A 13,766-nucleotide genomic window follows, 5' to 3' on the forward strand; every position below is an offset into this window, starting at 1 on the left:
CTCTAAGGTCCAGGATGGAAGAGTTGAGACCATGGTGAGAAGGGCTGGAGTGCTTTCTGCAGGTGTGGTGGAAGAGGATACAGAGCAGCCTCAGAGCTAATGTCCAGGGCCGGTCTCTGCATGTGGAGACTCTGAGCCCAGTGAGTTCAACTTACATGCCCACCAACGCTCCGGAGGGACAGGCCATATTGTGTATTTCTCTGTTCCCAATCTGCTACTCTTGCTGCTACACTAAAGCAATGCTTCGTCCTTCTCTTACACTGAGTATATACTGAGCTAGGAAGGCAATTCTACTCAGAACGGTTGAGTATCAAAGAAGTATGAGGCTCTTTCCTAACCTTCATGTTTAAAATAAGGGACGTCTTGGGGGCACCTGGGTGGCTCAGTTGGCTGAGCGTCCGACTCTTGGTTTCGGCTCAGGTCGTGATCTCAGGGTCATGAGGGGTCCTGCGTCAGGCCCCACGCTCAGTGGGGAGCCTGGTTGTGGTTCTCTCTCCCTCTCCCTCTGCCCCTCCCCTTGCTCTCTCTTTCTCTCTCTCTCAAACAAGTCTTTAAAAAAAAATAAAAGAAGGAATGTCTTTACCACTCTCTAACACATTGTATCCAGCAACTAATAACTGCTATTTGTCTATTACTTTTATATGCATAGGCCTCCTCTAATGAATCATTCTGACAAATATTCATCTGTTGACTTAGCCAGGAAAGCATTATTGATGAATTTTAGATATGGTTAAATGACAATTTGCAGTGTACGCATTATCTGCACATTTGAACAAGGTGTGGCCATTTCTCTTTTCAAAATTTGAGCTCCAATTCTTACCACTGTATTTTCTCCACCAGTTCCTGATGAGAAAAGGCTGAGGTGACTATTCGGAGAAAGAAACTTTAGATTGCTACTTGCCTGCACACGTGTGTTATATGGCTCAATCTGCTGCGCATCAACATAAACTGGTAAATTTTAGGTCAACATACAAGACTTGGAGAATTTTTAGAGTCATAACAGCTGCAGTTTTTTTTTATATAATTTTTTTTAATTTTTATTTATTTATGATAGTCACAGAGAGAGAAAGAGAGAGAGGCAGAGACAAAGGAAGAGGGAGAAGCAGGCTCCATGCACCGGGAGCCCGATGTGGGATTCGATCCCGGGTCTCCAGGATCGCGCCCTGGGCCAAAGGCAGGCGCCAAACCACTGCGCCACCCAGGGATCCCAACAGCTGCAGTTTTAAACACGCTCTAGGTACACACACATATATGCACGTGAGATGTTTACGGCAAAGGGGACTGAGGATGGGAGAACTTTAATCAGGGACCCATCTGAGGTCACACACAGAGGAAGGCCCAGGATTAGGATGTCCACATCCATTCACCTCACAGAAATTTGCTGACTGCTTACGATGCGCCAGGAGCAAGGTTCCCATCCTCTCTGATGCCCAGCTCAGAGAACAGTGGCCAAACTTAACCCACCTTCCCATCAAGACCTACCTCTTTGGGAGCCTCTGTTTGGATGAATTCTTCATAAATTTTCTTTGCCTTCTCAGCCATCTTGGCAGGGGACTTGATCTTCTTGTAGTCCTCACAGGCAAGCCAGAACTCAAGGTTTTCCTCACTGAACTCAGACTTCAGGAAACTTTTGAAGCTGGCAAGTCCATCTAGTTAGGGAGAAGGTCGGTTGGATGGATAAATACATATGCACTACCTGTATACATACATGCATTATAAATTCATCAAAAATATATTACAAATTTATTATAAATGTGCTTGCTAGTTTACTAACACTATATCCTGCTTTATAGCCTAGGTTCATTTACTGGGTATTTCTGTCACGTAAGAACCTTACAAGCGTTAACTCATTTGCTCACATTATGGACCTGAGGTGGGTGCTATTAATGTCCTCTTTTACGAAGAGTTAGAAGTCAGTAACTTGCTCTTAATGAACCAGCTGCTGAGTGGCAGAGCCGGGATTGAAATCCAGGCAGCCTGTATTTGGTGATAAGGGTTATCTGTATACAGCATCAGGGAATACTACAAACACTAATAGCATTTTAGATACTTTTCAATTACCAAAAAGAAAAAAAAATTGCAACTTGGTTTGGTCGTGTAATACCAATGTTGATCATCATGTGCAAACTACTTATGATCCTTTTTTTTTTTTAATTTCCTACAGATGATTTGTGAGCAGGTGTTCTGTTCCAGGCATTATGATAAGTCCCTATGGTAAGTAAAGTCATCATGGTTCCTGCCCTAATGGAGTTTGTAGATTCTGGGTGAAGTAGAAAGAAAATGAAGGGACACAAATAGCATTGACACGACAAAGGAAAAACCATATGAAAGATGGCCACAGGGTAACAGAAGGGTCTTAACTTCGTTTGAAGTATAGAGGAGGCTCCATGAGAAAGGGACATTCAGTTTGAGACCTGAGGATGGGTGAGAAGGGATCCAATGAAGTTACCACATGCTGAGTCATCCCTATGCCCATCAATCATAAATTGGTTTTTAAAACATATTCAATTTAATATAATTACAATTATTGTGATTGTGTTTTCAGTGTGCTGTTGCTCATGACTTTAGATTAAACTTTATTTTAAATAGACTTTAGATTATTTTAAAATATGTTTACATGGGGTGCCTGGGTGGCTCAATTGGTTAAGCATCTGCCTTCAGCTCAGGTCATGATCCTGGGGTCCTGGGGTCGAGCCCCACGTTGGGCTCCCTGCTCAGTGAGGAGTCTGCTTCTGCCTCTTCCTCTGCCTCTCCCCCGGCTTGTTTTCCCTCTATCCCTGCTCATATATATATTTTTTCTTTTTTCTATATTTCTAGCACCATTTGTTATAATTTAGTGACACAGGAGTCAGCATATATGCTGAAAGAAGGCCCAGATCTCTCTGTCATGGTTCAAGTTTTCATTGTTTCTTAAACAAGAGGTGTCAGATAGTCTCTGTTGAAATGGAAAGATTCCCAGGCATTTTCTAGCTGCTGGGAAATGATAGCAGACGTGAAGTCTTATGAGCGCCCACGCAAGACTGTAGAGGAAGCTATAACTTCACAGAATAAGCCTGTGGCCAATTTACTCTCATCTGGCCCATTTCCCCACAACCTATCAGGCACTCTGAATCACCCATTCCACATCTAAAGGTAGAGATAAAACCCCAGTCCTCCCAAGCATTGTTTTTTATGACCTGAGGACACACGCTTGGACTCCAGAACAGTGTTAACATTTACCAGGCATCTTGACGGTGAGATTGGAAAATAACTTTCCAGTGAAGTAAGTCCATTTCCTGGGTACTGGCTTTATCATTCTCATTGAATTCTACAGTATGATTTCAAGGCTTTTTAAAAATGCATACACTTTGAACGGAGACTCATAAAATGGCTTTATACTCTATTAGTCTAGGAGATGCTTCAAGCATCTCTTCTTTCTCTCAACTGGCTTTTGAGAATTCTCTGGATGGTCCCTTAGTAGGATCCTCAAGACAGTCTCCAGATACCTTCTCTCTTTAGCCTCTGAGTGTCTATTGGTCCATTCCTCAACACTCTCTGTTCAATTCCCATAACCCCTGAGGAAGTCCTCTTGGGTTAGAGCCAAATAGACTCCAGGAGGAATGTCTCTATTCTGCAAAGAATACACATGTCTTCTATGGCCCACACCACTGCCAGCCCACTCTACACCCCAGTGGAGCTCCCAGTGTGCATCCCTGTAAATCGCCACATTCTTCCCAGCTGAGCCTGCACAGAGCCTCAGAGTACTTCTCAATATACCTCTTCAGGTGTCCACTACTTAGGAAGCAGAGGAAGCCCGCCTGATCTCTGGTCTTGTGGCAGCAGTCTGGCTTGTGAGCCACATTATAGTCCCAGAGCTGGCCCTAATGAATGGTGTCACTTTTGACATCTGAGCAAAATAGCGTAGCAGCCCTCCCAAAGAAGAAAATGAAGCCACTTATATTTTCCCTTGAAAATAAAAAGAGTGTCGGATAAAGCCAAGTCAGTTTGGTGTAATAAAAATTTTGAAAACAAGATTAGAATAAATTTCTTGTCCTAGAGGAAAAATAGTGAAATTTAATGAACAGATACCTGATAGGTGCCACTGCATAGCTTACTGGTTCAGAGCATGGGCTCTGGAGTCCAGGCTGCGTGGGTGGATGCTAGCACACCACATTACTACGGTGGCTGGGGCAAGTTACCCACCCTCTGTGAGCCTCTGCTGCCTCATCTGCTGAATGGATATAATCATAAAACGCACTCGATAAGGTTGTTGTAAGGATCAGTAATCCGTGGAAAGCTCCTACCTGGTGTTGAACAGGATAGCTCACTCAGTAAGTATTGGCTTTTATCATTATTATTCATGCCCAACTTAAAATTGATCTTTATCACTATCTAAAACCTAACTCAAGTGTTGCCTCATATGGGAGGTATACCACCATCCACTTGCTCTTGAAAATTTTTATTATGATGAGGGAAGAGCTCTCTTTGTTCTTTTGTTGTGACTGTCGCTTACATAATGGTCTTCTCCAGGAGGCTGTCAATTCGTTGAGTTCAAGGTTTGAGTTTCATTGGTTTTTGCCTCTCTTTCACATCCACTTCCTATCTAAATCTGTGCCCAATACATTTTTTTTTTTATAAATAGAGAGCGAGTGAGAGTGGGAGGATGGGGTAAAGGGCAGGGGAGAGAGAGAATCTCAGCCGGGCTCTGCACTGAGCACAGAGCCCAACACAGGACTCAATCGTATGACCCTGAGATTGTGACCTGAGCTGAAAGCAAGAGTCAGCCACTTAACCATCTGAGCCACGCAGATGCCCCTGTGCTTAACATTTCATAGATTTGTGCTGAACTATATAAGACCCATTAAGGGAAGCATTTGCTCCCAAGTCACAGAACTGAAGAACACAAACTTAGAAGAAAAATAAATTTTCTGCTACTACTCTAATGTTTTATTTCATAATCAAGTTACCTAACCTCAGTTTGCTTTTCTGAAAAATAGAGAATGTTATGGTACCCAAGTCCTCAATGTATTACACACATTAAATAAACCAATATATACAAAGTGCTTTGGACAGTGCCTAGTATGTGGTGAATAATACATGGAAGCTCTTGTTTATTATTCTTGATATCATTATCATTATTGCTTTAAAGAAATTTGTGGCTGCCAGTGAGTAAGATGAAGACACAGAACAGCCAGAAAAGAGGGGATAATATTGGAAACCAAAGAGTGAGAAACAGAAGGTGAATACAAAGACAGGGGAGAGAGAGAGAGAGAGAGAGAGAGAGAGAGAGCTAGATCCAGGCTACTCTATTCCTCATGGAAGAGTCCAAATCTCAAGGGTATCTCAGGAAATGTTCTGACTTTCTGGAGCTCCTGGGGAAAAAAATAATTCACATAAAAACTTTGCTGCTATTAGATTGTGTTTCATTCCTCCTCTGTTCTTAAAGACAGTCACGGGGAGAAATTTCATATTTAAGCTTCCATATGCGATCTATTTTTGTGTTTAATGAACAACACACTGGTTATTTGTCCCATGGACCTGATGAATACAGATGGCGTCACCTACAGAGTCGAACACAAAATGTGTAAGAAATTGACATACTTTCAAAACACAATCAAATACACTGGAGGATTAAAAATTATTTTTTAAATGAGGAAAGGTAAGAGAAACCTTGTTAGCTGGAAAAGATTGAATAGGGCCTTAATTGTCTTATTTTTAAGAGGTTAAGTACCAATTGATTTAATTTCCACTCAAGATAAACGTGGTTAAATTCAGGAATGCTTGGGAACTATATCAATTGTGAGTCTGTGAGTCAATACCCTACATTAGTGGAACAGAATGACAAATACTCTTTGTAAGTCAACAAAGGTGCTATACTCCTCAAGGTTAAATGGTTTAGTTTATCCGATCAATCATGCAAGAGGAGATTGTGGAGTTTCAAATGCATAGATTTCTCAAATGTACCTTTCGTCGTTACCTATTTTGCATCAATCACAGGTAATGCGAGATATTTCTGGTCTTGGATCATTAGTTTTAACAGATTCAAATAAAAACATCTCATGAGAACTGAGTTGCTCAAGTTTGGCTTAAATTTATTCATGAGGCATAATAGTTGGCATCTGGAAGAATGGGTCTAATATTGTTTCTTCAGGTCAGTGGTGCCAGGGTAGAATTATTGAGTGTGCCAGTCATTCCATTAGTCCTTCTCCAGGGATAGCTAGCCAGAGAGGGAAGCAGAGAGCGAAGACAACGTGGCAAGAGAGCGGCACAGAGCACGAAGGGGAGTCAAGAGTGAAGCAGGGGCAGAGAGGGAGATGGGAAATAAAGAGGAAGAGAGAGACAGAAGGATACTAAGAGTTGAGGACTAGACTTAGAGAGTCTGTCTTATTTACTAATGGCAGGCCCTGCCCTAGGACGTGGCTCTCCTTTGTTTCAGGAGGTCTCTCTTTTCATACCGGAACCCCTCTTTTTCACTTAAGCTAGTTTGAGTATAGAGAGATACCCTTTCAAAGGAAGAATTTTGACCTGAGTGATTATCAAATGCTTTCCCACATATCATTTGGAGATATCAATTGCCCAAGTCTTAAAAATGTTAGTTACCTAGGAGGATAATTATGTAGAATTGAAGATTATATGGACACACACACTCTCTCTCTCTCTAAAATAAATAAATAAATAAATAAATAAATCTTTAAAAATGAGTATATGGACACACATGTGTACACAGATACACACTATGTAACACATATATATGCATATGTAATTTTAAATATATATAATTAAGAGAAATGTGAATATTATATATAGATATATATGTACACACACACATGAATATATATTTTCTGCACTGAGAAGTAGAAAACATTACTGTGAGAATCTCAGGCATCAAGCTCACAACATGGTAATCATCTGTTTGCAACCTGGAAGACTCCAGTTCCTCAACAAATGCTAAAGTGGTAATAACTGCCTCTGGCTTAACTTCTACCCTTATCTTTCTTATGCCAATAGCTCCCTGTCCCCTAAACGCCTGAAACTTATAAATGTGTGGCCCAAAGGATTAGCATGACTGAAAAGGATTGCATATGGGCACATAAATATATATCCTTCTCCTTAATGGTTTTGCAAACATGAAAAAAGTTCTGCTAATTCTCAGGGTTCTTGACCACAGCAATAAATACCTGCACCCAGGATACTTAGCACTCACAATGTATCAATACATCATCTGTCAGGTTGCAACTGGCCCCAAAACTATTGTGTAAGGTAAGAAATAAAGTCAATTGATAAACATAGAAACGTAAAAAAATTTTCTCTTGTTCAACTTCATGCGATTTCTGGGTCCAGGAAGCAAGTTGAGTTAATTCATTCACCCATTAAGTCAACACTTTATATGTGTCAGGGCAGGGTATTCTGTTTACCACAAGAAATAAAAAGAGAATCAAAATTGGATATGATTAAGAAAGTTACAGAGTCGAGGTTTGACTGTCCAAATACAAGATAATGATTCTATCTCAGGTAAACAGAAGCTTCCCTACCAAAAACAAGACATAAAAAAAATTTCATATACAATTCAACGTATATTCTTTGTTATTTACTCTGTGCCTATTGATCATGATGCTCCTGTGAGAAATATTTTTTAAATCCTCATTTTTGCAAAGCATCTAACATTTCATATGCCATTCTTGCAGTAAAGGTGGAGAAATATGGGTAGGGTGTCTGAAATGAAATCATATTTTTAAGATGAACTATTCAACTATTTATCCTCCCCATAATTGTATACTGCTTATTGGGAAATTATTCAGATCCTGACTGTCACTGAGTTTATAATGTATCACAGGAGGGAGCCGCCAATGAAAAAGTACATGGAATAAGTATTAAGCAGGAGAAAAGAATTTCAGACAAGTTGCTGTGAAAGCTCAGAGGGAGATCATTCTGGATGGCCAAGGAAGACTAAGCATTTAGTATTTGGATTCAATTTTAGAAGAGAGGAAGAATTTCAATAGGTAGAGACATGAATACAAAGTATTCCAGCCAAAGGGATTGCATGTAGAAGTTGCATCGGGAGGGGAGAGCACTTCAGTTGGACTGCAGACCACCCATCTGCTTATTGTGGAGACTGGCAAACCTTGGAAACTTGAACTTGATATCATAGACCTTGGGAATCAGCAAGGATTTGCATTAGGGGAAAAGCAAGGAGTCCGGGGGGGAGGGGCAAGATGGCGGAAGAGCAGGGTCCCCAAATCACCTGTCCCCACCAAATTACCTAGATAACCTTCAAACCATCCTGAAAATCTAAGGATTCGGCCTGAGATGTAAAGAGAGACCAGCTGGAACGCTATAGTGAGAAGAGTTCGCGCTTCTATCAAGGTAGGAAGACGGGGGAAAAGAAATAAAGGAACAAAAGGCCTCCGAGGGGGAGGGGCCCTGCGAGGAGCCGGGCTGAGGCCGGGGCGAGTGTCCCCAGGACAGGAGAGCCCCGTCCCGTCCCGGAGAAGCAGGAGCTGCACCAACCTTCCCGGGCGGAAAGGGGCTCGCAGGGAGTTGGAGCAGGACCCAGGAGGGCGGGGATGCTCTCGGGATCCCTGGGACACTAACAGACACCTGCGAGCGCAGGAGAGTGCTCCGAGCTCCCTAAGGGCTGCAGCGCGCACGGAGGGACCGACCGGAGCAGCTCGGAGGGGCTCGGGAGCGGCTCCAGGGAGGGGGCTGCGGGGCGGGAGCGCGAATCCAACAGCGCAGGCCCCGGAGCACAGGGCGCCGGGACACAGCCCAGGATCCCGCCTCCCCCGGGACAGGCAGAGGCCGGGAGGGCCTGAGACAGCGAGGACGCTCCTGCCCCGAGCTGAGCAGATCAGCGGCCCCGCCCCGGAGCCTCCAGGCCCTGCAGACGGAGAACCGAGAGCTCCCGAGCCCCGTATTTCCAGCGGAGGCTAAATCCAGGCTTCCAGAGTTGCCATAGCAACTGCTGCTGTTCCTCCTGGGGCCCCACGGGGTAAACAACCCCCGCTGAGCCCGGTAGCAGGCAGGGGCAGAGCAGCTCCCCCAAGTGCTAACACCTGAAAATCAGCACAGCAGGCCCCTCCCCCAGAAAACCAGCTGGACGGACCAGTGATACTCCCCCGTGTTCCAATACAACTTGTTTTTGGCCACTCTGCACTGAGCAAAATGACTAGAAGGAAAACCTCACCTCAAAAGAAAGAATCAGAAACAGCCCTCTCTCCCACAGAGTTACAGAATCTGGATTACACTTCAATGTCAGAAAGCCAATTCAGAAGCACTATTCTACAGCTACTGGTGGCTCTAGAAAAAAGCATTAAGGACTCACGAGACTTCATGACTGCAGAATTTAGATCCAATCAGGCAGAAATTAAAAATCAATTGAATGAGATGCAATCCAAACTAGAAGTCCTAACGACGAGGGTTAACGAGGTGGAAGAACGAGTGAGTGACATAGAAGACAAGTTAATGGCAAAGAGGGAAACTGAGGAAAAAAGAGACAATCAATTAAGGGACCATGAAGACAGATTAAGGGAAATAAATGACAGTCTGAGGAAGAAAAACCTACGTTTAATTGGGGTTCCCGAGGGCGCCGAAAGGGCCAGAGGGCCAGAATATGTATTTGAACAAATCCTAGCTGAAAACTTTCCCAATCTGGGAAGGGAAACAGGCATTCAGATCCAGGAAATAGAGAGATCCCCCCCTAAAATCAATAAAAACCGTTCAACACCTCGACATCTAATAGTGAAGCTTGCAAATTCCAAAGATAAAGAGAAGATCCTTAAAGCAGCAAGAGACAAGAAGTCCCTGACTTTCATGGGGAGGAATATTAGGGTAACAGCAGACCTCTCCACAGAGACCTGGCAGGCCAGAAAGGGCTGGCAGGATATATTCAGGGTCCTAAATGAGAAGAACATGCAACCAAGAATACTTTATCCAGCAAGGCTCTCATTCAAAATGGAAGGAGAGATAAAGAGCTTCCAAGACAGGCAGGAACTGAAAGAATATGTGACCTCCAAACCAGCTCTGCAAGAAATTTTAAGGGGGACTCTTAAAACTCCCCTTTAAGAAGAAGTTCAAGTAACTCTGAACGTGAATGGACTTAATGACCCCATCAAAAGGCGCAGGGTTTCAGACTGGATAAAAAAGCAGGACCCATCTATTTGCTGTCTACAAGAGACTCATTTTAGACAGAAGGACACCTACAACCTGAAAATAAAAGGTTGGAGAACCATTTACCATTCAAATGGTTCTCAAAATATACCCTAAAAACTATAGAACACTTCTGAAAGAAATTGAGGAAGACACAAAGAGATGGAAAAATATTCCATGCTCATGGATTGGCAGAATTAATATTGTGAAAATGTCAATGTTACCCAGGGCAATTTACACGTATAATGCAATCCCTATCAAAATACCATGGACTTTCTTCAGAGACTTAGAACAAATTATTTTAAGATTTGTGTGGAATCAGAAAAGACCCCAAACAGCCAGGGGAATTTTAAAAAAAGAAAACCATATCTGGGGGCATCACAATGCCAGATTTCAGGTTGTACTACAAAGCTGTGTTCATCAAGACAGTGTGGTACTGGCACAAAAACAGACATATAGATCAATGGAACAGAACAGAGAACCCAGAAGTGGACCCTGAACTTTATGCTCAACTAATATACGATAAAGGAGGAAAGACGATCCACTAGAAGAAAGTCTCTTCAATAAATGGTGCTGGGAAAATTGGACATCCACATGCAGAAGAATGAAACTGGACCACTCTCTTGCACCATACACAAAGATAAACTCAAAATAGATGAAAGATCTAAATGTGAGACAAGATTCCATCAAAATCCCAGAGGAGAACTCAGGCAACACCCTTTTTGAACTTGACCACAATAACCGGAGAAGGACAAACGGTGTATGTTCTCATTCATTTGGGGAATATGAATAATAGTGAAAGGGAATATAAGGGAAGGGAGAAGAAATGTGTGAGAAATATCAGAAAGGGAGACAGAACATAAAGACTTCTAACTCTGGGAAATGAACTAGGGGTGGTGGAGGGGGAGGAGGGCAGGGGGTGGGGGTGAATGGGTGACGGGCACTGAGGGGGACACTTGACGGGATGAGCACTGGGTGTTATTCTGTATGTTGGTAAATTGAACACCAATAAAAATTAATTTATAAAAAAAATAAATAAATAAGCATAACCACAATATGATTACATTGTAACAAATAAATTCCTTCATACTTTAAAAAAAAAAAAAAAAAAGCAAGGAGTCCCCAGGTGGGCTGGAATTAGCTTGGAAACGATTCTTGCTGGCATTTTGGTGGTGTCTTGAATGAAGACATAAAAGGCAAACACCAGAGGAGGAAACAAGGCTGACGGAGAGAACACCCCACATTGGGCCACAAAAGCAGTTACGAGCAGCTTGAACGGGGACATAGTGCCCAACCTGTGATTCTTAACCCAGTGACCTGCATGCCGCTCTAGCCAATCCTTGCCACGCCTCCGTGAGGCTAAGCTGGAAAAGGTGTATCTCTCTCTCTCACTGATGAAAACCTGAAGAAGCACACAGGTCAGGCTGCTTGTTCTGCTCACACGAGGAAGCAGGGCAGATGGGAAATTAACCTGCAGTCACCAGGCCTCAGGATATTTTATTTCCATAGTCTCTTACTGTGCAGTAGACCTTCTTGTGAGCTGGATAACCACACTCCCTTGTCATCCTTCCTTTTCTTTTCTTTTTTTTTTTAGGTTATATTTATTTATTCATGAGAGACCCAGAGAGAGAGGCAGAGACACAGGCAGAGGGAGAAGCAGGCTCCCTGCAGGGAACCTGATATGGGACTCGATCCCAGGACCCCGGGATCACAACCTGAGGGGAAGGCAGGCACTCAACCCCTGAGCCACCCAGGCATCCTGCATCCTTCCCTTGTTAAGGCCACTTTGAAAAATTGAAGCCATGTCAAAATTGGAGAAGGACAAAGCCAACACAAGGGTGAGTTTTGGCCTCTGTCCCTTCCCTGACCTTTTCCAGAAGACAATTCCAACTTACAGTTGTTCTGCAGGAGCTTGTCCAGGGAGTCACGCCACTGCAGGGCCTCATCCAGCGAGGGTCTACATCAAGAATTAATAAAATAAAAAAAAAAAGGCAACAGCCATGAGAAGGGAATTAGCCACATGCACTGACAATGTCTCAGACCTGCTTTTCTTAGAAACGCTACAACCAATGACCCATCCTCAGGATGAGGAGGTTTGAGTTATTTTCTTTCCTGCAATCAGATTCAGTGGGCTGGGTTTGCTTTCACACATCAAAACTATGCATTTTCCTCTCCTTTTGAACAAACTTTTTAGGTCTATCGCTGTTTAAAAATAGAATCTATTTGTCATGAAGCTGTGTCTTGACATTTTTGTATATCCCGTGACAGTATTGCCAACTGTGGTCTTTTTTCCCCCGAATGTGACTGAATGAAATCCAGTTGCCCCATTGTAGGGATTGAACTCAAATTCTCTGCCTCACCAGGGCTCCACATTAGCCACCCAATTCAATCAGCAAAAGGCATTCAATTCTGCATCCACATCCCATTGCCATCATTAAGGCTGGTGGACGATGGAAGGTGGGATCCTGCCTCATGGTGGGAATGTGACCATGCTATGTCTACATTTTAAAAAATCTGGTTGCACTTTTCCTCTCCCAGTTAGGATAGGATAATGATTTTTAAAACATGTTTTCTTTATGAGAAGAAAAGTGGTTATACTTTGTGAATAAGAAGGTTGCATATAAATTCTCTAGATGCTGACTCAGAGGGGGAAGGTAATAGCCAACACAAAAGCCCCCCTTAGGCTGTTTTTATTTTAACATTTATATATGCAGAAACCCTGCAGTTATAACAGCCAGTTCTTCTCTCACAGAAGGATTGTGTCAAGGCAGGCGGCCGTTGTCTGGGAAAAATGGCTGACTGTGCTCTCCTGGGGCTCACCTGCTCTCACTCTTGGCATTGTGATGTGAGTTCCTCCTGTCAAGTGAAAAGAAGCTAACAAGGTGTGTATTAGAATATTAAGGCCAATGAAGGTGTTTTCCTTAAATTGGAATTTCCTTAGCGCTTCACTTTTTCTTTTTTTTTTTTTTATTCTACTGTTCAGACAGTCCAGGAACATTCCTGCTTCTATCTTTTTTAAAAATATATCTATCTTGGAGTTTTAAGCTTTCAGATTAGCAGCTGAGGTTGATAAGACAATTACTAATTCCACTTTTCATTGTGCTGTCCAGGCTTGGATACAGCTTCACTTTATTTATGTAAAGAGTCCAAGGTGGCAGTAGATTTTTTGGCTAAAGTACTGTGAATGTTGCCTTCACTTCTATGTTCTTCAGTGCAGAATATGTACAGATTTTGAGCCTTAATTATTTGATTTTCCATAAAGCTTTATGTTTTTAGTATTTGAAGACTAAACATGCCAAAAGTGAGGGTAACAAACCCGGTGAAATAATCTCACACGGTTTCTATTTCCCTAGCTAGAAACACGGGTGCCATTGATCAAGAGCTCCACACTAATTTCTCGGAAATTTATTTTTATTTATTTTTATTTTTTTTCGGAAATTTATTTTTAATAAGTGAACTAACTACCTTCCCTCCCCCTGTGTTCTTCTGGTTAGAGAGATGACATGAAGAAGGGATCACAAGTACATCCCTATATTTTTTGCCTCATTTTATGTCTAACCAGAAAGGGACCTGTTTTCTAGAGGTCATTAAGTCCTTTTTGGCTCTCCTTTATTATTACCGCATACAGACAATTCTTCCTA

At 42.5% G+C, this 13,766-nt stretch overlaps 1 protein-coding gene across 1 annotated transcript in view; it reads right to left on the reverse strand.

The window, feature by feature from the left end:
• RGS5 (regulator of G protein signaling 5) overlaps positions 1-13,766 on the reverse strand; it is a 49,943-nt gene that overhangs the window by 6,402 nt on the left and 29,775 nt on the right. Inside the window, exons 3-4 of the mRNA XM_055334274.1 lie at positions 12,021-12,082; positions 1,483-1,649 (exon numbers count right to left, since the gene is read on the reverse strand). Coding sequence (XP_055190249.1) covers positions 1,483-1,649; positions 12,021-12,082 — 229 coding nt within the window. The remainder of the gene's footprint in view (positions 1-1,482; positions 1,650-12,020; positions 12,083-13,766) is intronic.

This window comes from Nyctereutes procyonoides, unplaced genomic scaffold (genome assembly GCF_905146905.1).
Source record: "Nyctereutes procyonoides isolate TBG_1078 unplaced genomic scaffold, NYPRO_anot_genome, whole genome shotgun sequence".
NCBI classification, from domain to species: Eukaryota; Metazoa; Chordata; class Mammalia; order Carnivora; family Canidae; genus Nyctereutes; species Nyctereutes procyonoides.